The sequence below is a fragment of the Periplaneta americana genome, chromosome 1, assembly GCF_040183065.1.
Source record: "Periplaneta americana isolate PAMFEO1 chromosome 1, P.americana_PAMFEO1_priV1, whole genome shotgun sequence".
Classification (NCBI taxonomy): domain Eukaryota; kingdom Metazoa; phylum Arthropoda; class Insecta; order Blattodea; family Blattidae; genus Periplaneta; species Periplaneta americana.
The window spans coordinates 138,531,501-138,557,538 of record NC_091117.1 but is presented as its reverse complement, the minus strand read 5'-3'; the positions used below and the strand labels follow the sequence as shown (position 1 = coordinate 138,557,538).

At 34.5% G+C, this 26,038-nt stretch overlaps 2 protein-coding genes across 2 annotated transcripts in view; one reads left to right on the top strand and one right to left on the bottom strand.

The window, feature by feature from the left end:
- Window positions 1-2,250: 2,250 nt before the first annotated feature.
- LOC138701408 (COMM domain-containing protein 2) lies at window positions 2,251-19,220 on the bottom strand. The gene is made up of 5 exons (XM_069828270.1): window positions 19,016-19,220; window positions 18,804-18,881; window positions 14,964-15,046; window positions 14,585-14,758; window positions 2,251-8,731 (listed from the first exon to the last, which is right to left on the bottom strand). Exons 1-5 carry the CDS (start codon window positions 19,080-19,082, stop codon window positions 8,516-8,518), a joined length of 618 nt encoding a protein of 205 aa, XP_069684371.1. The 5' UTR covers window positions 19,083-19,220; the 3' UTR covers window positions 2,251-8,515.
- A 151-nt stretch (window positions 19,221-19,371) lies between these two features.
- Window positions 19,372-26,038, top strand: part of DZIP1 (DAZ interacting zinc finger protein 1) — a 108,137-nt gene continuing 101,470 nt past the window's right edge. The window contains exons 1-2 of the mRNA XM_069828120.1: window positions 19,372-19,617; window positions 21,845-22,080. Coding sequence (XP_069684221.1) covers window positions 19,512-19,617; window positions 21,845-22,080 — 342 coding nt within the window. The 5' untranslated portion in view covers window positions 19,372-19,511. The remainder of the gene's footprint in view (window positions 19,618-21,844; window positions 22,081-26,038) is intronic.

Sequence of the window (26,038 nt, the reverse complement as noted above, 5' to 3'; positions counted from 1 at the left end):
AAGAAATACACCCCCCCCCCCCCAACATGTTTCCTCTTTTCTAGGCCTACATGTTTTCATTTTACAGGTGTATTATATTCTGAGATATGGAAGCAGATAACTAATAACTATATGTTTCTCGTCCACATTAAATCCAATATGTTCATAATGTAGGCCTAATATATTGCTTTATGTACAGTGCACAGCTGGCAGTTTTTTTTTTTTTTAATACAAATAAGAGGTCATACTAATAATTTTCTTTTCATCTGAACTATTGCTACAATATGCGTTTGTGTTTTTATTCAATCTGTATGTTGTTAAATAACTACTATACATCATCTTTGGTTATCAAATTGTTCTAGTATTCGTTTCATGTCAGACTAATGGTATTAAATTATGTCCATAATGTGGGCGAGATATTATGAGGCTGCAAAATTTGCTCTGAATGCATTTTTTATACAATTTTCTCATTTTCAGCAGATTTACGATACCCTGTGCAGTTTCTCTGCTGATGCAATGTTAATTACAATATAAGGTAATTGTTATTTTTCTAGACACTTTTATATCCGTTCTCGTAAAAGTACTGATTTACATTCTTTACTCTACTGTAGGTATTTTTCTCTCTACAAATCATCATTAGTCAAATGAAATAAAATAGTTGTTTATAATGACTCATAGTAGGCAACCTCAATCCCTCCTGACCACCTCCCTTACGAATTTCTTTCTCACTATCATCATATTTCCTTCATAATGGTCCTTAAATTGATGAAACTAGCGCTGAGGTAGTTACGATGAGTGTTGGTTATCGCAAGTTCATTTCTCGACTGTGGCAGCACGTAGCATCCGTTATTTTCCACATGCTACCAATTCTTGAGCAATCTGTTATACTATGATCTAGGCTTATAGCAGAGATTTCCACTTTACCATTTTGCACCATCAAACTTACTGCATTCTCCACAGATTTCAAAGAATTACTAAATTTTACACAAAGGACAGGGATGTATTGACAGGGAGACTTTTGAGCGTTAAAATCCTTTTATAGAAAGGAAAGTACCGGTAAGTGCAACTTCCAACAATGCTGACTGGAAGATTTTTTTAGAGGGTGAAATTCCTTCTTGCACTTGTGGTGCAATGGCCCTCAGTAAAGTCACAGCAACATATTTCCTCACAATACTTTTAAAACATTCCGTTACACAATTTATACGGAATTTTTTACTTATTTCTGATCCAATAAAAGCTGATTGGAAGCATTACAAGAGGGTAAAATTATGCACGATTATATATGGAATTCAAGGGACCATATAAAAAGAGCGAAATGACAGGGATAGCATTATAAAGATACGGTCACATGTCGCTACTTTTGCTGCACAACTTTTGTATTGCATCTGCAAAAGTTGCACGTCATGTTCACATGTAAGCCAAAAGTAGCGTGCTGCATGCTACTTTTCGTGCTGCAAAAGTTGCAATTGCAGGTTGCGAGTCTGTTCACACACAAGGTGTTATTTTTGCAGCTGCAATCTAGCTGCAGGTTTCCAGCCCATCAATATACATTTTGTGGTTATATTCACATTATTATGAAACTCATGCGATGGCTTATTTATTTATTATTTGCTTTTCTGTCCTAACTAGTATTCAGAAATTGACATTATTTTTACTATAAAGCTATTAAAACGCCCATATACTTAAATGATAACCAACAGCATACTCACGGAATCAATGTTGGCAACCCTCCTGTTTGAGACTATGCTACAAAAAATTTAAAAAATGAATTATATCGTCAGCAAATATACTCAGATTGTGTTGTACATTTAGTAACTGTTACAAATAATTTATTTTCATCACATCTAACATTAAAATATATCCAACAATAAAAGTATCATTGGCACATTTGGGTGGCAACACTGGTCGCAACCGCAGCAAAAGTTTCAACAAAACCGATATCAAAAATGCTGCGGCTGCAACCCTGAGAATCCTGTTCACACATCGCTACTTCTAAGCTGTGCGCAGCATGAAAAAGCAACATATAGCAGGTTCGGCAGCCGCTACTTTTCGGGTTGCACTGTTGTTCACATGTCGCAGTAAGAGCGTTGCGCAGTTTTTTGTACTGCAGCGCTGCAAAAGTAGCGACATGTGACCGTACCTTAAGTGGGAGCATATTAATGAGGTTTTACTGTAACTGTAAGAGAAACTATGCCAGGTTATAGAATTGAGAACAGAGAAAACAAAAGGAGGTCTGGGAAATTTATCGACATGAAAATACAATATCACGAATGGAAATAACAAACATTTATTTACATTCTTTTCATGACACAACACCTCAGTATAAAAAACAACTTGTCAGACATGGGAAGAAGGGTCTGGTGAAGAGAAAGAAAAACGTGAAGTTATATTGGTCCTACAAGCAGCATCAATGCTCAACATGGTAGTTACAAAGACTTGAATAATTAAATGGAATAACAACATTTTTAAGTCCATCAATTTCAGAATTCATTACAGGATTACAATATTCAACACCATCATGATACCCACCCGGGCTAATAACTAACTGATAAGAAATATGTCTGTGTGGCAAGTAGAATTCCATTTCTTTTTCTGTTAAATTTAATGCTTGACTCATTCACAAGACAAACACTTTACAGTATTTTTGAATTGGTACATCAAGGCACAACTTCCATACTCACACCAGGGCCTATTTCACGAAAGTACAAGTGTACAGAAAATCACCTTGTTACGGATCTTTTACGAAAAGAAATGCACATTTTGTTGCTTCATTGCTGAAATGCTAACTTTTGTACTGAGCAGGTTATTATTTTGCAACCAACATAATTTCTTTTTCGATATTATCTTTTGTTATACCCATCATGACTTCTGATTTTGCAGACTTTCGTCAGAAGTTACAGGGCATTAAATTATTAACTCATAGTTAATAACCACAGTAATTATTCAAAACTTGGCACATTTAGCTTTTTAAACACTAACAATCAAAAACAAAACTTGTAATTTTCTCTACCTCAAAAGAGTGAATTGAAGATATGTGCGCAAAAACATTCTAACCCTCATTTTTAAAAGGAAAAAAAAATTGAGTTACAAAATTACTGCAAGATTACAGTAATAGATGTAAGAAGTTTGCTGGAATATATTTAACCTCCATGTTGCTTTCTGGTATTAGACCACTCATAAACAATTAGTATTCCTTGCAGCCAAGAGATAGCAGCACTAATCTGAAAATTTTCCATTTTGAGGGATAGGCTAAATGTTGGGAACTATTCAAATGAATTCATTCGATTTATTCGATTGTTAAAATCATTTGAAATGTTAAGAAAATCATTCGAATGATTTATACGTAATCAAGCAAAAGGCTTTTGTTCTCACTGTAAAAAAAAACACTTTTTAAATGACAAGTGATCTGTCCTTGAATGCCTTGCGACCAGCAACATTAGTTCCTTCGGAGTGCAAATTCTCAAGAAAAAAGAAACAGATTTTCTTCTGCAAAATTAGACATGCTTGTATTCTTAAATAAAAACACTGAATGATATAAAGATTGTAAGTTCCAAGGGAAGGATTATGTAGCCCATGCATCTTGAAATTTCTTACTGCTATTTCCATTATTAAAAATTATTATATCACAGATTATTTTTGTCTCGACATAAACAAGAACATGAAAATTATACTACATGATCATTTCTTGTTTTCATAAATTTACAGTACACATTCTTGTGTTCTTAAATAAAAAAGCTGATTTATTTAAAGCTGTGAGTCCCAAAGGAATACTAGTATATTTATCTTTAAATTTCTTATTATTTTCGTTAATTAAAAAGAAACATCATATTACATTACCATTACTTTTGTTAGCCCTACTAACAAAATTAGACTTATGTTCTTAAATAAAAACATTTCGAATACAATCTTTCATTCAATGCACAAGGTTTCTTGTATTCCTGTTCTTACAGTACTAAATTTAGGCACATTCACTTTTGATATACAATGTATTTGGTTACTAGTAACGGATCGCATGTTTCTTGACAACTGTTGTTAGCTGATCGCTTGACCTTGCTCTTTGAATGCATGAAAGTGTTCTCATATGCGCCAATAATATGTACTAATATTAAAACTTCTCAATCCTTGATAGTGCATTGAATGAAAGATCACATTTAAAATGTATTCCAGAAACGAAACAAACATCTCTTAACCTGTGTCACAATTTTGACATAATTCTATGTTTGGAATAATTTCATTCAAAACATATTTTAGCAATCAAATAATCATTAGATTGTAAAAGCCATTCGATTCTTCCCTATAGTATATTTTTACCCAAATGTCTTCAATTAGAGCTTCTTACAACTATAAATTTCACGTGGTACCCCAATAATAATGCTCTAATTAAAATAATATATAAACATCTGTCTAGTCACAATTTATAATGTCAATGTCTTTCACAAGTGAATGAGAGTGTATCAAAAAATCATAAGACCTCTCTGGAAAAAGGATGTAACATCAAATTAATTAAATATGTGGAAAAAAACATTTTTAAGCATTCATTTACAACAATAAATGATTGCAGCCAATAGTTGAATAAACTTGTATATTGATTATTGAAATGGTTCTGCTAGTAAAGAGGCATATAGGCCCAACAAAATATGTTCCTGAAATTATTTTCTTTTCTTCTGAAACGTGTGTTATAGATTTGTTGGTTACTCCCTTATTCCAGGGAGGTCTTCAATTCTAACTCTATAGTCTTGAGATAAAGAGCATGACTCATATCATGACCTGTGGGTTCGAATATTACTTGAACTGATTATTTGGTTCGTATTTTTCCGAGGTGTTCGCCAATTGTAAAGCTTACATAAGGTAATCCCATGGAAAATCCTTAGACACACCTCGCCAATACAATTTTTCTCTCAATATCAAGTATAATAATCCTGCAGGCAGTGACGCATTTAGTGGAATGGGCGAAAACTAGGGAACTCTAAATATTATTCTGTATTTACAGATGCTACATGTGGAGCATCTCACTTTACCCAATGCTTATTTAGATCTATTTAGTGTTAGATGGTGAAAAATTTAGGTTTGTTGGTGAGAGGTGAAGAATGAGAGAAAACATAACTTCAATGGAAATTCATGAAGATATAATTAATACATTAATCCAGAAATGCATATAGAGTGTTAGTTGGGAGATCAGAGGGAAAAAGACCTTTGGGGAGGCCGAGACATAGATGAGAGGATAATATTAAAATGGATTTGAGGGAGGTGAGATATGATGATAGAGACTGGATTAATCTTGCATAGGATAGGGACCAATGGCGAGCTTATGTGTGGGTGGCAATGAACCTGCAGGTTCCTTAAAAGTCATTTGTAAGTAAGTTGGAAAGATTGACAATACACAAAAGTTGAATCTATAAGGATGTCACTTGAAACAGTATAATATGTTTTTAATGAATTCTTAGGAAGATGAAAAATGAGTATTATGAAGGAGACACATTCTTTATTATTACATATTTCACGTAGATCCTTATCATGTTTCGAACAGTGGGAAGGGGGAAATCTTAAAATGGTGCTGCCCTAGGTCATTCATGCTTGGAAGCCCCTTCCTCCCACCCAACAAACAATGCATCATCAATATTATATTACATTAAAATCGTTAGGAATGTGTTTTATCATAATTTTAAAAGTCCTGAGGGAAAGAAGAAATGTGTTAGTTACCCACAAACAAAACTAGTATATTAATAATGAATCAGCAGCAATAATTTACATTAAATGAAAAGAAGAAAAGCAAAAGGAAGCTGAGTTTTTGGTGTTATATTATTTAGCTTGTTCTGTTGCTTTATTGCATAAATTTGTAATAAAACCTATTGAAATGGTGAGTATAGACGAGGAGATTTTGGGAATTTCTCTGAAGATAAATTAATCAAGGTAAAAAGTTCAATTTTAAATAATTTTATTGCATTTGTATAACGCAATTTTCTTAAATGGGTCTGAAAACAGGGTGTGTCTTATACACGAATACAGTACTGAGTTTGTGAATGCTGTGAAAACTGAGACAGTGGTCAAATCATTTATGTGTGGCATTAGTAGAGGACTGGATGCTACACAGGACAATTTGTTGTATAAGGATTCAGATTCTGATTTAGAATACGTTTCAAATGACTTATCTCTGAGATGAATTTCTGGATTCTGACAAAGATGACGAAAAGGTATTCTTTCCTAATTATATTAGGTATTCGATGAAACAGACCTACTACATATTTGAAATTCTGTAAATTCATTGTAATATTCAATGATACAATTTTTTTCCTCAAAAATGTGTAAAAAGAAAAAAAAAAGCAGGGGTGTATCTTATATGCAAGCAAATACGGTATTTCTCATTTTATTTTACATTTTGGCAAATGTGACGGAGAGTATCTTTAAAACAACAATGATTTTAAATCGTATTATGATTCATGTAGTCTGCAACTCAATCCTTCCACAGGGTTCAGCAGTAAGTTGCCGAGCTTATGACTTATAACATGATATTTGTGTCAAGGGAAATTAAAAACAAGCAGAGAATAATTTTTGCAACAATGCTGATAACTTCAACTGGGAAATTGCCGCAATTCCGGAACTAAATGATGAACTTTCGTTTTCTGGATTACACACAAGACATTTCTATAATTCTAAAATTAAGTCCTCTGAGTTCATTTATTGAATGTATAGTTAAATTGATATATCCAATTAATTTTTCATAAATTTACATAAAATAGCTATATATTACTTTGATATTCAGAAGGTACAATGATAAGAAGTAAATATTCTTAAATTTGTTCCATTATTTGAAAACAAAACAAGAAATGTGCAATATTGCTCACTTGATGACAGCATGAAAATATAGGCTAACTTAGATATGATAACCATTTTCTCCACATTTTTTCGTGAAGTGTGCTTAGCAAGAATTTGCTACTTGATACCATAAAACACTTCATAGTCAATCTTATAATCAAAAACAAACACCATCCACACTGGATTAATGGCTGGCAATACTCAGACAAAAGCCATGAATTTTCACTATACAAAAAACTGTGATGGATGTTCTAAAATACACAACACGGTAATCCAAACGTTCATGGTAAGATCAAGAATACACTACAAACGGAAACCTACTTGAATCAATTCCAAATCACCGACAACCTCATATGCAAACTTAGCAACAGGGACAATGAAACTCTTCAACACATACTTCTACAACATGATTAAACTAATCGAATGAGGGATAAACTCAAGATGTTGGTTCCACCAAATGAAACAGGCCTCCCAGAAACTCTTAACAAATTCCAAATTCTAGTCCATATACATAAAGGACATCATGAAATTGACTCCATAAATGGAACTGAAAATACGTACCAAGAAGGTAAAAAAATGAGATTTTCCCTTGGTTCATGCATAACAAATGTGTTCATGATAAGGAATGATAATTCTATAACATCATGTCCCCTTCACTAAGGAAGTGACTATCCTCCTGGACCCACTGAACTAGCAGAAATATGCATGAAAAGTATAAATAATTCTGCAAACAATAATTAATTTCTCCCGAACACAAACAGAATTAAAGAAAAGTCATTTCAGCCGAATTCGAGTTCTTAGCTATTTTGTGTTTTTGATTTCATAATTATAATGTGTGTGCCTACCCACTTCACTTACGTGATTCAAGTTTGATTTCATATAAAGATCTAGGTAAACTGACTTGTAGATAGGTCTAATGAATATGAACAAAATGTAAACAGGCAGATGGATTAACAGACAAACTTATAAGATGCCCAAAACTACCATTATGACATCAAGAATACCGATAAGATTTATTTCTGTAAAAATCTTAAAATTGATTTTTGCAATATTGTGAGTTATGATGGATTAGTTCCCCAGATGTTTACTATAGATAAGAGACAGTGAATGACGAGACTGAAAGATTTTTGAGAAGAATGAAAGGAATTTCAATATGCAATTTGTCTATATGGATACATCACTTCACCTCCAGACAAAAACGCAATTCAAACAGTGAAAGCACAATGGCAGTCCTACCAAATGGAAATTTCATATTTAAGGAAGATTATGGCATGCTTCTTGTAATGTATATTAATTTTTATGATTGGAAAATACTTCAAAGAAATTAGAGAGGCAAAATGTGGCAAGCACTGATTCCATGCACAAATCCGTTGTTACCATGGTTGGCAATGCTGAAGTTAGATTTCAATTGCTGGATTGTAAGCCGCACTCACCCGATATATCCCTCAGTGACTGACATGTTCCCATGTTTGAAGTATCACTTGCGACAAACAACTTTCATAAGCGATAATAAAGTTATTGTTATAGTTTGTGAATGGTTGGACAGTCATCCACTCTTGGTACAGATCCACTTCTTTTTCTTTAAAGGTTTTCGATGTAACATATTACAATTTGCAACCATAACTTGTACTCACGTAATGAATTTCTGGAAATCTGACATAACTAGTGACTAGTAAATTACATTCTTCACTCTGATAGTGACAAGGCTCATGGCTCACATATTTTACTTGAAGCTGCGTTGGATTCTACGTGAATGTTGACTTCGACTCTCATGCAGTGCTTCTTCAAGCACCTGTGTTATGTGTGCGAGGTTTGTGGGATCCGTCTGCAGGATCACATGTTGTGTGTTGGTGTTACCAGTCAATGCTGTCTTGGTGTCCAGTGTCAGGTTCATGGTGATGAGGGGAGTGACCTGATGCTGAAGTGATCGCGATGCCACCTGCAACAGAAGTGGTACAATAAGGGACATGCACAGATTTAATGTTCCACACAAATTGGTTATTCTTTTAATATAATCTCAATTGAAGACATAAACTTAAAATTCCTGATCAAAATGAAAATAAAATGCCAAAATTTCACTTTAGAATATCATTCCATTAGTATGACATCACAGCATACATCACTATCACAGCATGTTATTGATTCTGATAATGAAAGTTTTCTGCACTTTAGATTCCTGGCTAGTTGTGGTTCATAGTTAAAGACTCTGAAGCGGAGCCGCAGCTATAAAACATTTTTTTAACAATGGAATTTGAAATTTAAATTAATATGAAATGTTCCGAAAATTCATTCTATTCATTTGGTAATGACAACCAACATATCTGGAAATGTTACTATTGAAAGATGTTTTTCAGATATATGAGTACAGTAGACTGCAGGCCCTAACCACGAATTCCCATTATCCCCTGCGTAAAAGGGCTGGAAGGCATGAGCTGGATGGGAATCTGTACTTTTTTTTATTGATATGAAGGCTCAGATACCTATGCCTAAACACATCTTACCAACCATTCATATCAAGTCTAATAGCTTAAATTACAAAAAAAATTCAATAGAAAATAGAGTGGCTGAACCTTTATTCTTGAAGCTCTGTTTTTATTATTCACCCTACGATGACGAGTCATCCTACAACAGAACAATGTGACAAATTAACAAAACAATAGTTTTTCAACGAGTGCAGGCAATTGTGGCATTAAATCCATTCGTTTGAGATGGGTAGGGCATGCAGCACGTATGGGCGAATCCAGAAATGCATATAGAGTGTTAGTTGGGAGGCAGGAGGGAAAAAGACTTTTAGGGAGGCAAAGACGTAGATGGGAAGATAATATTAAAATGGATTTGAGGGAGGTGGAATATGATGATAGAGAATGGATTAATCTTGCTCAGGATAGGGACCAATGGCGGGCTTATGTGAGGATGGCAATGAACCTCCGGGTTCCTTAAAAGCCAGTAAGTAAGTAAGTAAGTAAGTAAGTAAATAATGAGAAATGTAAGAATATAGTGTACAGGTAATAAATGAAACAGTGAAGTGATGTAAGAAGTAGGAAGAGTAAGAGTGAGGGTTTTAGAGATTAGTGAAGGCAAGAAAGAATAGGGGGACGATCAGGGGGACAAGGAAGTAAAGAAGAAATAGAGTTATACTAGAAAGTGGAGGGGGGGGGGGATAAAACGGTGAAGAGTTATTAATGGTAAAGTATACACGAAGAAAAGAAAAAAAATACATAAAAAGAATTAAATGTAAAAATAAATTAGTAGGAGATAAAGGTAGGAGTACAAGTAGTAAATGTAAAGGCAGTAGATTCGTAGTAGTGAGGTATATCATTCAAAGAAAATTGGAAAGTTGATGGGGAAAGGGAAGAAGTATGAAAGAGAGAGTGACAGAGATAAAGAGTAATAAGAGTGAGGGACGAAATGAGTCACAAAACGTATAAAAATTGTTAAAGTAATATAAAGAAAGGGAATGCTGGCCTGTATACAGGAATGTGAAGGGTCGTAAGACGAAGGGATGTCTGGACAATAAATCATATCATAATTTGGCTCTAGAATATGCCATTAGGGAAGTTCAGGAAAACAGAGAGGGTTTAGAATTGAACGGGTTACATCAGCTTCTTGTTTATGCGGATAATGTGAATATGTTAGGAGAATATCCACAAGTGATTATGGAAATCACGGCAATTTTGCTTGGATCAAGTAAAGAGATAGGTTTGCAAGTAAATCCCGAAAATACAAAGTATATGACTATATCTCGTGAACAGAACATAGTACGAAATGGAAATATACGAAAGTGGTAATTTACCCTTTGAAAAGGTGGAAAAATTCAAATAGCTTGGAGCAAAAATAACAATTAATATAGATGACATTCAGGAGAAAAATTAAACGCAGAATAAATATGGAAAAATTCTGTTATTATTCAGTTGAAAAGCTTTTGTCATCCAATCTCCTTACAAAAAAACTGAAAGTTAGAATTTATAAAACAGTTATATTATTGGTTGTCCTGTATGGTTGCGAAACTTGGACTCTCACTTTGAGAGAGGACTAGAGGTTAAGTGTGTTCGAGAATAAGGTGCTTAGGAAAATATTTGGGGCTAAGAGAGATGAAGTCACAGAAGAATGGTGAAAATTACACAACGCAAAACTGCACACATTGTATTCTTCACCAGACATAATTAGGAACATTAAATCCAGATGTTTGAGTTGGGCAGGACATGTAGCATGTATGGGTGAATCCAGAAATGCATATAGAGTGTTAGTTGGAAGACTTGGGGGAAAAAGATCTTTGGAGAGACAGAGACGTAGATGGGAGGATAATAATAAACTGGATTTGAGGGAGGTGAGATATGATGGTAGAGACTGGATTAATCTTGCTCAGGATAGGGACCGATGGCGGGGCTTATGTGAGGGAGGGGGGGCAATGAACCTGTGGATTCTTTAAAAGCCATTTTAAGTAAATAATGAAGCTGCTGACTGCTTTTCTAAAAATAGAAGCAATATTTTACAAAACCCCATGTCAACTTTACCATTCCCAACAAATAAAAGTTTAATCAATTCAAAATATCAAGATATAATATCACACCCCCATTTTCACGAAATTTGAAGTAATAAACAACGGGAGTGTCCCAATGTTCTATGGGGGACATAACTGTTGAACGATTAGTATTTTCTAAGACAAAGAATGCGACACTGCATATATGCTCCAGGCTAAAAGCCTTGGTTCAAACCATAAAGAGATAGGCTATTTGTTTTTCTTTCCTGTTTAAATATTACAGATCTATGCTGAGGAGAAATTAAAACATGAGGGGTTACTATTTAAAATATGTACACAAATATAGAGAAGTAGGGTAATATGTTGTAATTTTTGAGAAAAAAAAATCTGATAGGCTATATGCAGAAGAGCTGGGAGAATTCTACCATGTTACAGAAACATCAGATGCATAAAATGAAGTGAAGTGATCGTGTAAGATGTATGTGTGTAGAGTAAAGGATCGACAGTTCGGATTCCGGCATGATCAATTATGTTTTATATTTGTCAACATATAATAGTACATTATGCAATAAGCCTGTAATGGTAGTAATTAAGACGCGAGTATGTTTATGAAACGAGTGCGAGTTTCATAATTTTCATATGAGCGTCTTAATTACCATTATAGTCAAGTTTCATACGACTTTTTATGCTCGACCATATTTCTAACTTGAAATTATTCATAAGTATTCATGTTATTCTTATCTGACTGAGGAGCGGAATTGACCTTGTGCAATACCTCGTAAATTGTGAGTTGTGCGCAGACGCGAAAGTATTGATTTTTTCCGAGAAACAAATGTCGACATTGACCTTGATGTAATCTAAAGAGTAAAATAAACATTAATCTTGATATAACCTTGAAATTGAATTAGACATTGAAAAACGAGATGACAAATTGAATTTATTTGAATATTATTTACAATTAACGCTAATTATTATAGTAACAGAACTGACTTTATTTCAAATATAGGTAATTTATTGTGCAATTGGTGAAATGAATTTTCGGGAATGTGCTTTGTGAAAGGCTGGAAGATGACGGTGAATTGATGTTAATTTGTGTGTTGTTTTTTTTCGACTGAGTTTAATATTGTATTTGAGATTTCAATTTTATTTTGGATCGATTCTTCAACATAACCTTCTGTGACAGTATTGGATTTCCAGCCTCCGTGACGTTTCAATGTTGTGATGTCGCTGCCAGCGTCTACTAAAATTGTTGCAGAATTCCTGCGAAAACAGTTGTTTTTCGATTGCATATCCGAGAATAATCGACACTTGCGCTTTCATATTGCTACAATGGTATTTTCTGATTGGTGGAACACCTGAACTTTTAATGAATAGGTGTACTTTAATGAAGTCAATTAAAGGGCTGCTACCAGGTGTATAATTACTACATTTCGGCATGGTCGAGCATAAAAATATAATAAAGCCTAACCTTATAAATACACCCTTTTCATGTGGCTTCATATTAATTTGAGTTCCTAAATGTTATGGTCTATTAATACTATTTATAGCATTTACCTTTTCACTATACTTCACTTTAATTCTATACATCAATTAACTCATTTCAAAGACGTTGCAATAATTACTCATATTATACAGTAAGCATGTGGAATTCGGTCATTTGAATTAATGTTTCAAATAAACAGTCTTTAAATGAATTGAAATATTTAAAGTCACATTATTATCTGATGGCCTAAAAGTAAACATACTATTATATTTTGCTACTTTCAGTGCATATAGTAAACTGTCCTCTTCCTCTCATCAATTAGAACCTTTGCTCAGTCATTCGGATTAGCCTAGCATAATGAGGCCAACAGAGTAGGCAACCTCTCTGGTCTTGCCCTGTTGATGGATCCTGTATGTAGTTCCGAAATGTTGGAAATGTCAAGTTCCAGGACATGGTGGAATGCCCATAAGCCTAATTCTAATCACAGTCACCATGGATAAATATATAATAGGATGCAAAACTGCGGTCAGCACTATCTGATGGAAGGGGGTTCAAATAAGATGATCAGCACCCGACATCATAGGTGGCGAACATTAGAACTACATGTTGGGTAGATAACCCAGAGTTCTGTATTTATCCATTCGTTCGAGACGAAAAGACGATGCTCGAGAAGACAAGATAGCAACCAGAAACTTGCAAATGAGTGGACATAAAGTGATACTATGTGTGTGTGTATAAGCAGTGTATGTTAAACTGAGGTTTATGGACGTTGTAAAAATAGTGTTGTTGAATGTATTGTAAAGTAATAGTAATATAATAAATTGAACTATCTAAGTAGTTTTTGCAGACTTTTTCATTGCACTGTACACTAAATACCCAAAGAATACAATCCCAATTATCTAACCTTTTGCTTTATTTTCTGTCTCTGTTTGGTTATATTTTAATTGGGTAGTGTAAAACAGATAGTCTCTTTTATCTTCCTGTTGGCTCCGGTAAGAATTTTCAGTGGAAGATGGTGTGAAAAATAAAAATGTTTTATTTTAAATTGGGTTAAGTTGAGAATAAGAATGAGGGTGGGAGGGAATACTTTCTGCATAGTTTAACATTTTCGTCACCAGGTGCGCTACTAAATGCATGGAGTAATTAGTTTTTGTTTTTGCTACTAGATGTAACAAGTTCTCCACCGACCAACAGATGGCAACAAGATCAGTTTCTACATTAGCACCTCTAGCATGTGTTATGGGAAACTCAGTAAGTTTCGCATCCTATTATATATTTATCCATGCAGTCACCGTGAAAGCCTAAAAACTCACAAATTACAAATAGTTTGAAGGTTTTATCTAGTATTACCTTCACGAGTTGAATAAAAATTTCTGCAATTAAGACTGTTACAGACAAATTGTAAAGATCTGAAAGATCAAAGATCTATTTCTCTCTCTCCCTCATCTGCAAATGAAAGCAGATGCAGTCTCAAAACCACAATGTGTATTTGAGATGTACCTGCAGCAATAGAAACAATCAAATAAAAGCTCTTTTGATTTATAAGCCATATTTTTTCCTCCCTTAAGACTTTTTTAACTGGTTCATTTCACAATGCTTTATCAACTGTAATGGTTATCTATAGTCTGAGTGAAATGAAGGTGACGACAGTGAAATGAGTCTCAGACTCGGCACCAAGAGTTACCCAGCATTTGCTCTTAATGGGTTGAAAGAAAATCCCAAAAAACTTCAATCAGATAACTTGTCCTAACCAGGATTTGAACTCAGATCCACTAATTTCACGACCAGACATGCTGTTACTCTACAGCGACTTAAGAAAATTAACTTGCCTGTACTTCAAATCTCCACTCAAGGTCTCGATAATGGGGCTGATCCAAGGTAAGTCGTGACAAAGCCTCACATATCTCTTGTTTCTTGCCCTTATAAAACACTTCCAGAGTTTCCTGGTGCTCTTCACTAAAGCCCAATGTTAATACTGAATCTCGGTAATCGAGTTCACTTAACTGAAAAAAAAAAAAAAAAAAGCAAAGATGAATTTAAAAAGAACTCAATTCAATTAGCCAATGACACTAAACCTGTCCACCTTACTCCATTAAATCCTGGTCTAGTTGCTTCATGAGTGATGCCTTATCAGTGTTACTTATGAGGTTCAAACCTGTCTTCGGACAGTTGACTAAACAACAACAACTAAGCCTGTAAATGAATTACCTGATGTCTGCAGCTTTCTACAACCAAATTCACTAGGCCCTCAACTGCATTGCGAATTAAATCTGGCTGAACATCCAGTTTTTCTGAAGAGAAAAATTTTTGTTTTAAGAAATTATATTCAGCACGAAAGTCAGTAAATGAATTTCACATATTATGCACAAACTAAATTATTGTCTTAATGCATGTTTCAATAGCGTTTATGTGTGGAATGTACAGTTAATATTCTTATATAACAAAATTACAGTATAGGCCATTTGTTATCTCATGAAACCTACTTGCGCATCAGGGGAAGAAGAAAATGGACTGAGAAGCTCTCCTCCCCCTTGCTTTGCTTCCACTTGCAGCTAGCTAGCTCACTTAGCCCCACCATAAGATTCTTACTATAAGCCAGGGGTTCCCAACCGGTGTGTCGCGACATACTGATGTGTTCCTCAGCCCCATGAAGTGTGTCGCGGAATTTTGGAACTGAAAAATAAATTTTATGCCATCCAAAAAGTCTCTTTACAACGCATTTTTTATTTACAACGAAGTCTTTGATACAGTATATTTTATTTTGAGACAGACTTTACCATGAAATGTGAACACCTGCAACAATACTCAATTTAATTTTTGTGTCTGGCGATAATTGCAATGAAAGTGAATACCTGCAACAATGCTTTGTAATTCGTTTACTCTTCCCACTTAGTAATAAACAGAGATTAGAATTATCAGAACATATTGGTCAGTTTCAGTATATACGTGTGAGCGGGTAATAGTGCGACTATTTTATCAAGAGTGCTTTATTTAGATTTTATTATGGACAAATTTTTAATTCGAAAAAGACAATCTGAATCAAGTTCTGGGTTAGATGACAGCAGTACTAATTCAAATAATGTGAGCGAAAATTTCCTCCAGGATTGACAAAAACGTAATGCGTTTCGTAAATATAATAATGAATACTTTCAATATGGTTTTACGTGACGTGGAGAAGAATATAAAACAAAATTCCGAATGTTTTATATGCGGAAATGTTTTGTCAAATCAGTCAATGGTGCAGAATAAAATAAAAATGTAGTATTTAGAACTGTCGTTTTCTAGTTCATACTTGTGTCAATGAGCATTTTTCTACCATGAAAATAATGAAATCTAAAAAAAGGAAAAGACTGCTGCATCTTGAAGATGATTTACGCGTTGGCCTGTCAATCATAAGTCCAGAGAAATTCTGTGCAACCCACCAAGCACAGACTTCAAATTAATTTAAGTAGGTCAGTTTTCAAAAACGATAATGAAAATCTTTTATCGAACATCCAGTATAGACAGATTGGGATTTTTGGCACACAGGTATTGTACCTTTGTTTATCAAATGCCACTGAAGTTGCTTGTTTTTTTTTTTTTTTTAACATCGACCTAACTACAACATTAGATGTCCAACAGTACATAGAAGTTCAGTGCTTTCTTGTCTGGCGGAATGCGCTGGAACGGCTTGGACCTTGAAAGTCTTTGTTGGACGAAAAGGAGGTTAAAAACGACAAAATTCCCTTGCAATGACCAGTAATCATTCCCCCATTCGCTATAAAATATTCTACACAGAGTTCCACCACCTTTTCCTCTAGAAGAAAGCACTGGTTCTTATTATATTATTGTTGTTATTATCATCATTATTATTATTATTATTATTATTGCGATATCATGGGCGTTCTGTAAAGTATGTCGTCTATCAAAAAAGGTTGGGAACCACTGCTATAAGCTACTGTGCATGCGAACATTTGGTTCCATGAGAAAATGAATGGCCTATAGCTAGTTATGTAGGCTCATGTTAGAATGCATAGTAAAAACATCTCTTGAATATAGCCTAAACTATTGTGGCCACAAGAAAAGAAACTTTTGACAGCTCTGTAACATATATTTTTTGGCTCCCATTGCACCCCAAATCCCTCAGTTAATGGGAACTGGATATGTCACTCGCTTTTCTAGTGACACACAATAAGTGGACACGACATTGTCGCATAAATATATTCCCTAACTTCCTTCCATGCCTATCTACCTATCTGTCCACTCACCCTCTGGCTGACTGTCTGCCATTGGGGGTGAGAGAAGAGGGAATCCTGTTTAGTTACAAAGTCATGCTTTGGTTCTGTACATTCTATGTGCTTTACTAGTAACTTCAGAAGTTGCACATCTTTTTCTGCAACCACAATAGACTTAAAAATGCAAAGTGAGTAGGCCTGAGTCCAGATGTGAAAAATTTAATACCGGTAACAAAAGATGCAATGACATTGTCATATAGGATACAACATTTAAAATTGTAGGACTATTGTTAACAGCAAATCGCTGTCCAACAAAAAATGACAGTATCTATATAAACAACGCAAAATAAATAACAATGCAATGGAGGGAGAAAGGAACTGGCCACCCTATCCCATTATCTCCTGGCCTAGTTGTCTCGTAAGTCGTGCTTTCTTGGTATCACTTGTGAGGTTCAGACCTGTCTTCGGGCAGTTGACGGAACAAAGGCTAAACAACAATAATACAATTATCTGGTACAGTGTGAATGCACAGTACTCAGATATTTATAGTCATTTGTTTGCCTGCTCCTTAGTTCTTATTTCTACCACCAGGCGCACAAGAGGAGTTACTTTATTCACCGCATTTGTACGTTTGGTCCAGAAAAGTACTCGTCTTTTACGAAAACACTTTTTTCCTTCAATGTGTTATTTTCCATGAACCAAAAGTAGCCTATTAAATGATTATTATGCTTAATATGTCGATAATGTCACACACGATAAGATCGATTAATTAACACTTAAACAGACATTATTATTATTATTATTATTATTATTATTATTATTATTATTATTATTATGAAATTATTCAAGTTTGCTTCACAGGGAGCTATACCTGAAAGCCAGATTTGCATAACATATACGATGTTATTGTTGGTACGTTAACAGAAAATCACAATTCAAGTCAATTGTGTGCAGTCAAAGTTGGGTTTCTGGCGTCTTGTCACCCCACTTGAGGTGTGGATATAAAGGGAAAATTGAGATGGTGTCGGGTGTAGTTCCCGGGTAGCTTAGTCGGTAGAGCATTGGTGCGCTATGCCAAAAGTCCCGGGATCGATACCTGGTCCCAGAACAATTTTTCCCTTGAATTATTCAAGTCTGCTTCACAGGGAACTATACCTGAAACCAGATTTCCATAATATATACGTCACTGTAGGTACGTTAACAGAAAACCATAATTCAAGTCACGCAATGTTTGTATGCACTTAAAGTTGGGTTTCTGGCATCTTGTCAGCCCACTTGAGGTGTGTGGATATAAAGGGAAAAATTGAGACAGTGTCGGGTGTAGTTCCTGAGTAGCTCAGGCGTTAGAGCGTTGGTGCACTAAGCCAAAGGTCCCAGGACTGATATCCGGCCCTGAACAATTTTTCTCTTGAAATTATTCACTTAAATATACATTTTACATACGACAAAATACATTCAAAGAAACTCGCTCTTATGGCTCTGGCGGTCGCTTCTTGCATCCCTGGTGGTGGAAAAGAGAAAGACGACAAAAATTTTCTTGCGCCCTTGATGGCAGAAAAGAGAAACATAGAAATGCGTAAAAAAGGATGAAGTGGTGTGTATTTAGATCTCATATTTCTACTCATTTCTTTGCATCTGTCAAATTACATTAGTTCTATTTTCAAGGAAAGGTCGTTGCTTTCCCTCTCTAACCTTTTGTATACTCTCTCACTCCTCTATCCTAGTCTAGTTTCTTTCGCCTAAGTTAGGTGAAGAAAGGAGAGGTACCATTCTTTGAAAATTACCCTTGTCCCTTATATACATGTCAGAAATTATATTTTTCTGTTTTACTTACGAGCAGCAGTCTGGTATAATTTTGGATTTGGTCCTTTACGTAGAAAATCTAATGCCAATTTGCAGAAGTCCTGCAATACTATAAACAGTTCACATTTTATAAATAATTATGAATATATTACATTATTTAAGTAACAAATAACGTTATTAAACAATTATTGACACTTCAAAGAAGTCTTTGAATTGCACAATATTCACATTACACAGACTTACCATTTACGGGTTGATTAATGAGAAACGATAAATGCTGCTTATGGTCATCTTTCAATGACAAAATCATTTTATATTTGCTAAATACTACACAGAAATTACAAATCAAACAAACGTAGCAAGCATTTGCCCTTATTGCTATACATAATTTACACGTAGTCTCCACAGTACAGATTACAAAATATCCCTTCTTTTTGCTGCTGTAAAGTCATGGAGCGCTTTAAAAAAACCCGCACGATAACTAGCAAAGATATATTCATGTCAAGCATAGACATATATGATCCATGGCTTGTATGATCCAAGTTAACGGAAAAATGATGTGATGTGCAATGTGTACTATGATCAACTAGACTCTGGAAAATTTGGCGTTGCCATGGGAGACAGATAACGCCAGTGAACATGGAATTCGTAGGTTATGTTAGGTTAGATACATAAGTTCATATAATTTTATATATGAATATTGTATTAATATTTTATTACCTTGTTATATTGCGATACCATGACAAGTTTAAGATCAGGCGGTCCTAAAGATTTCCCTAGGATCGCCAAAGAAATGGGTTTCAGCTTCAGCTTGCGAAGAGGACGAGTGGACTGGCATAAAATTGGTATGTGAAATATATTTCGGTTATAAAATATACCAAGAATACCAAATTATATAGTACGGTACTATTATCCAACAATAGTTATGTAAGACCAATACAGATATGGGCAGGGTGCGAATTAACGGGGGGATATGGGGGATGGGGGAGATTCCCCCCCCCGTTGGAAAGTTACCTCCCCCCCCGCTCATAAATTTATATTAACATCCCTGCCAGGGATAACTTCTATCCCCCCTCACAAAATATAATTGTATTGTTTTAATACGAATATACTTTATAAAGTAGGAAAGTAAGAAAAGAAAATAATATTGATGTAGGCCTGTTATTATCACCAGCAAGCTGACAACTATCAATAACTTAGGAATTACACATCTTATCTTAAGCCTGCTCATGGATATAATTATTATTATGATCAAGATGCAAGACAAGCAACTCAATGTGACCACGCATTGAGCCATATTCAATGAGGATAATAATAATTTTATGTATGGTACCAGTATTCTTTATCTAGTATTATATCCCCCCTCTCCATCAGAAATCTTAATTCGCACCCTGGATATGGGTGAATTTTTGATCCCACTACACACAACACATGGAAGGAAAAAAGTACTGAAATCATTGAAAATAATCTCAAATTGTAGCACACCACTCTGAAGGCAAGATGTGATCAATGCAAAAAGCTAAACCCATCTAATACGCCCTAATCCCTAATCATTATCAGAGTGCGAATTAACGGTGGGGATGGGGGGATTTCCCCCTGTTGGAAAGTTATCCCCCTCTCATAAATTCATATTAACATCCCTGCCAGGGGTAACTTCTATCGCCCTTCACGAAATATAATTGTTTTAATTAGAGTATATGTACTTTATAAAGTATAAAGTAAGCAAAGAAAATAATATTGATGTATTATCATTAGACTTCGGATTTTAGGTAAAAACCTATTTTAATCCTTAAAAGATAACTTCATAAAAACTTGCAAGTACACGTTTCATATAAAACTATACCTAAAATTGGTATTTTAGTAGCACCTAAAAATGCCTAAGTTATTTTGACGAAAAAGCCTATTTTGATCTATTAAGTATGTTTTACCTCTAATAAGTCAGAACACCATTCTTATTTCGAATAGGCCTATTTGTATTTTAAATTCCATATGTGTTGCTGGTTCTGTTGGAAATAAAGTACGGGATAAACTGGAGCAAGTTCTGCAGAGAAATGTAGGACTGAAGGAGCTACGTACTGCTTCAGATATCCTAACAGGGAAGAACACGGATCTACAATGTAACATTCCTGTCCAACTAGTGTCAAAATTGAAATACGCTTCTGTTACTTGAGTGGCTGTGGAGCGTTCATTTGTGTTCAGTGACAGACGACATTGCTTTTAGTTGAAAATTTAGAAAAAGTATTAGTAATTTATTGTGAAGCTAATTACGACATTAACAGACAAGGCTTGGTAAAAATTGATTATAGGCCTATTTGACTTGTTTGTGTAGGTACTGAGTTTATGTCTAAAATTTATTTTTAGATTTAATTGTTTAGTTTATGTAGCCTATAACTAGTTAGATATTTGTTGTTCTTGTGCTTTTAGTAGTAGTGGTGGTAATGGTGTATAAGAATTTAAAATTATTAAATTTTAGAAGTGAATTCCTAATGATTTGGAACATGTTTTTAAAGAAAACATTTTTTGTTAGAGCTTATTTCCAGTTCTTTAGAGACTATTTCCTACACTTTTAAGCCTATTTAGGCACCTAAAATTACATTTTGACGATTAAAAATCTGTACAGTACCCTAATTATCATCACCAGCAAGCTGACAACAATCAATAACTTACTAAGGAATTATACACCTTATTTTAAGCCTAACTCAGTGTGAACAAGCGTTAAGGTGTATCGAATGAGAATAATAATAATTTTATGTATGGTATTCTCTATCTAGGATTCTATCCCCCCCCCCCCATCAGAAATCTTAATTCGCACCCGATCATTATGAAATAACGCAACAAAAATCAGACGTCAGTCCTGTGTGTGGTATACAGCAAGAGCGAAGATTCAATCACGTGTAAAAATAATATGCTGTGTGTTGTCTGGCAATATATCTAAAAAAAATATTTGATTACATTAATATTTGGGTGTTTCATAATGGATATAAATTCTTATGCTAGTGAAGCTTAATGATTAAGTATGACTTTGACTTCTTTTTAAAATGTAAGTTAAACCCTTCATAATTTATTTTTCAGGTGCAATAGACGTGGACAGATTAGTTCAGGAACGAGACCTTGTATCGTTGCAGGAGAATCTCATCAGCATAGTAAATTATAATCTTGACAGTGAATATGATGTTAAGATACTAGATCCCAGTTTTGTTAAGTTGTTCAAGTTAGCTCAGCTAGCTATAGATTACTTGATGTATTCTGAGCAGCATGTGTATAACTGTCTGGAGCTGGAACAACAACATATGAAGAAATATGTGAAGGTATTATTAAAATTAGTTAATTTTTATGATTTGTAAGCAAATTATTATAAAAATGTACACTTACATCAGGTAGATAGATGAAGGAAGTAAATTGGCCATGAAATTGTATAGCTATGATCAGCTTATGAGAGCTGATATATTGGAGTTTATTATTTTATTTATGAGTTTCTAACGTAGAATTATAAACTGATATTATTATTATTTTTTAAACGTGTTTCAAGTGATAATGTTAGTAGCATAATTAACTCTTTATATTACGGATAAATCTTAAATTTACTTTTGGTCCATTTGTTGACATGGTTCCTATGGACAAGAATCATGCAATTTATTATGGATGTCACTAACTATATCTTTGTTCCCTTTGCTGTGGAGACCTTCGGTCCTTGGAGTCATGACACTAAAGTTTTGGTATCTCAAATTGGCCAAATTTTGATCTCCATTACTGGTGATCGTTGTTGCACTACTTATTAGCGTCAACGTTTTAAGTATTGCAATTCAACACAGAAATGCAATGAGCGTTTTGGGTACTCTTCCCGAGTCCAGCCCTTTGGATGAACTCTTTCTCTTGTAAAATTTATTTAGTATTCCATATGTAAATATTTGTATTTAGTTTTATATACTGTATTGCACTAATGAAATATTGTGATCTTGTGGACAACTGTGTTATGCAAGAGTTTAATTCCTGCTGTATTTTTTTATGACTTTTGAAGATGATATCAATTTCTAGTGAATATTGTAGATTTTTTTTTTAAGTTTTAACTTGTGACTATACGTGTAGGTAAACAAACTATTGTATATTTTTTCAAGACTTATTGATCGACCTCATTTTAATATTTTATATCTTTGGCTTAAATTTGTGATGGCTTTGCGTGATTATGGATGATTCTCCTTCAACTTCAAATAGTATGCACAATACAAAATCCTTCGTAAATTGTAAAATCTGTCATAAACAGTTCACAACCAGAGGAATTCATATTCACATCAGTCAATGTCATAATAACGACTCTTTATCCCAAGCTGTTTCTAATGAGAAAACTACTCTTAATACTCAAAATTCAGATAAAAATGTATCACCTAAGAATTTACGTAAATGTGAAATATGTGGCCATCTTTTTAAAAGTGTTAACCATCATATTGTACGTTCCCATCCTGAAGTACATAGAAGTATTATCAATCAATCATATACCCGGGTAATGATTCTGTACTCAACAATGAATTCACAAATTCGTCTCAGCCAGTTTCTTCTACATCTTCTACGTCTGAAGTAGCCTACATAGAAATATTATCAATCAATCATATAATGATCCTGTACTCAACAATGAATTCACAAATTCTTCATCTCAGCCCGTTTCTTCTGCATCTTCTACATCTGATTCCCTACATGATAATTTTGATCTTATGTATTGGGATACACAATTCAACACCTTAGCTTTTTTAGATGCCTCAGACAATGCTGTCTTTGATAAATGTGTTGAAAAATATTGTCACTACCTTAAACAATCAGTATCTCAATGTAAAGGGCCCAACATCCTGCAACAACTTAATACAAAAAGTGACAAGCTAGAAAAAATAATCCAGATGGTCTCACTTATAAAGTCAAACAATCCTAAAACTAGAAGTAGGAAGAATTCTGAGAGAAGGAAGAACAAATACGATTATGATTTAGGACAATTTAATCATTACTTCCAATGTCGGAAAATAGTGCAGCATGTATTATCCTCTGAAAGTCCTATGCAATGTAAGTTACCTGTTTCTTCGGTATACGAATATTACAACAATTTAATAGTGTTGCCAACAATTACACACTTGATAACTATCAACCATCTTCGGTATCAATTATTCAGAACCTGACAATATTATCATCACCTCTGAAGAAATTGCATTTGCATGTAAGAGTATCAAGGTTGATGCTGTACCAGGTGAAGATGGAGTCAGAATGAAGGTCATTAAAGAGCTTCGTTTATATAAAACTCTTTCATTGATTGCCTCATATATGCTCCGTTGGGGAATGTTCCACCCTGCCTTCGACGTGCATGCACAATTCTCATTTATAAGGATGGTGATCCAGATATTCTTAAGAACTGGCGTCCAATTACGATCTATTCTGTTCTGCGCAGAATTATTGAGTGTGTATTAGATATCAAGTTACGATCTTATCTTGATTTAAATTTTAACAAACGAGTTTTAATGTCTGGTCCAGGTGTTTTCCTAAATTCCTCTATTGTTAACGGATGCCTTCAGGATTCAAAAGTTAATAAAAAAGATTGTTTAGTCTTTCTTGACATTTCTAAGGCGTTTGATCATGTCTCTCATCAACACATTGAACAAACCCTCAATGCTATGCCTATACCTCCAAAACTCAAGATGCTTATAATATCACTTTTAATAGGAAATTCTACTACTATCACTATTAATAAAACTACAAAGACAGCCCCTATAATGATAAAACAAGGAGTTGCACAGGGGGCTTCACACTCACCAATTCTATTCAATGATGCCATTGACTTCATGATGAAGGAATTAAGCAAAAGTAATATCTCTGGAGAATATGGATACAATATATCACCTCAATTAAATAATTCCATTTTTGCATTTGCAGGTGATATAGTATTACTGTGTAAAAATAAATCTGCCACTCAATATTCAACATCATTGACTATGAATTCTGTAGCTAGAATTGGTTGGTCTTGGTCTTGAAGTAAACCCATATAAAAGTAATGTTATACACCTACATAAAGGATGACTCTGCTCTGATTCCCTTACCTTGATCGATGGACAAGAAATATCTTGCATCAAATCAGATGAAGTCATAAGATATCTTGGCATTACTTTTAATGATGAAATAAAATTTAATGCAGTGGAACTAATTGAAAAACTGACAAACAAATCTTAATCAGCTAGTCGCTTCACCATTACTAATGCCGGACCAAAAGATAAATATATTAAATCAATATATCTGTCCTCAGTTGATTTACCCTTCCAACGTGCTCCTTTAAAAGATCTTAAAGTGAAATTGACAATTTAATTTGCAGTACTGTTAAGGAAATAATTAACATTCCTACTGACACCCTGGATGCTATGTTGTATGCACCAAGAAGATTGCAAGGTTTAGGAGTATTTAAAGCCCAGTGGGAAGCTTACCTTCAGCATTTAAATATTTGTCAAAGACTTTTACATGTTGACAACCCTCATGTAGCATCCACTTGGAATCTTCCAAACGAAATTGAACATTGCATCAAACAATTACCAATTACCTTCGATTGCTCAGAACGTATTTCCTCTCAAAAACTAAGGAAAGCATTGCGTGAAGTTTCTTTTCATCAATGGAGCAAATTGAAATGTAAAGGTTTGGAAGTTGTTTTCTATTCTCACTGGAAGAAAGGTAATTCGTGGATCTCAACTAAAAAGGGACTTTCGAGCAGTCAGTGGACGCAAGCCATTAAGATGAACTGTAATACAATACCTGTATATACTCTCCCTGGTAGAACTCTTGACTCAACCCGTTGCAGAAGATGCGACGAGCAAGAAACGCTTCCTCACATCTTGGGTTTCTTCCATCATGGAGAATTGCTCCAAATCAACCAGACTAATATGGTTCGTTCTCTCATCGCAGCTTCAGTCCGTCAGAATGCTTCCTATGGGGTTTATGAGGAGGTTGATTGCGTCTCTTCTGATGGCTCTACTAGACGTGCTGATATCATCATAATTGATCGGCAGAAGGATAAGGGTGTCATTCTTGATCCCACAATCCTTTTTGAGATGCATGAGCAACAGCCACAAGAGGTGTGTCGTGAAAAACAAGTCATATATGAGCCTTGTTGTCAGAATCTCGGGGCACAATATCACATCACACATTGGACAGTTTTTGGCCCATGGCACAATCCCTTGAGAAACTTTAAATCAACTTACACATTTAAAATTTCTGATGCAACGATTGATGCAATAGGATCTTATGTGT

Excerpts from the sequence above, each read along its gene's own strand:
- LOC138701408 (XM_069828270.1), bottom strand. The coding sequence starts at position 19,082 with ATGATTTTGTCATTGAAAGATGACCATAAGCAGCATTTATCGTTTCTC. Across the intron at positions 18,882-19,015 it reads CATTAATCAACCCGTAAATG|TATTGCAGGACTTCTGCAAA; the intron begins GTAAGTCTGTGT and ends AACTGTTTATAG. Across the intron at positions 14,759-14,963 it reads TAGAAAGCTGCAGACATCAG|TTAAGTGAACTCGATTACCG; the intron begins GTAATTCATTTA and ends TTTTTTTTTCAG.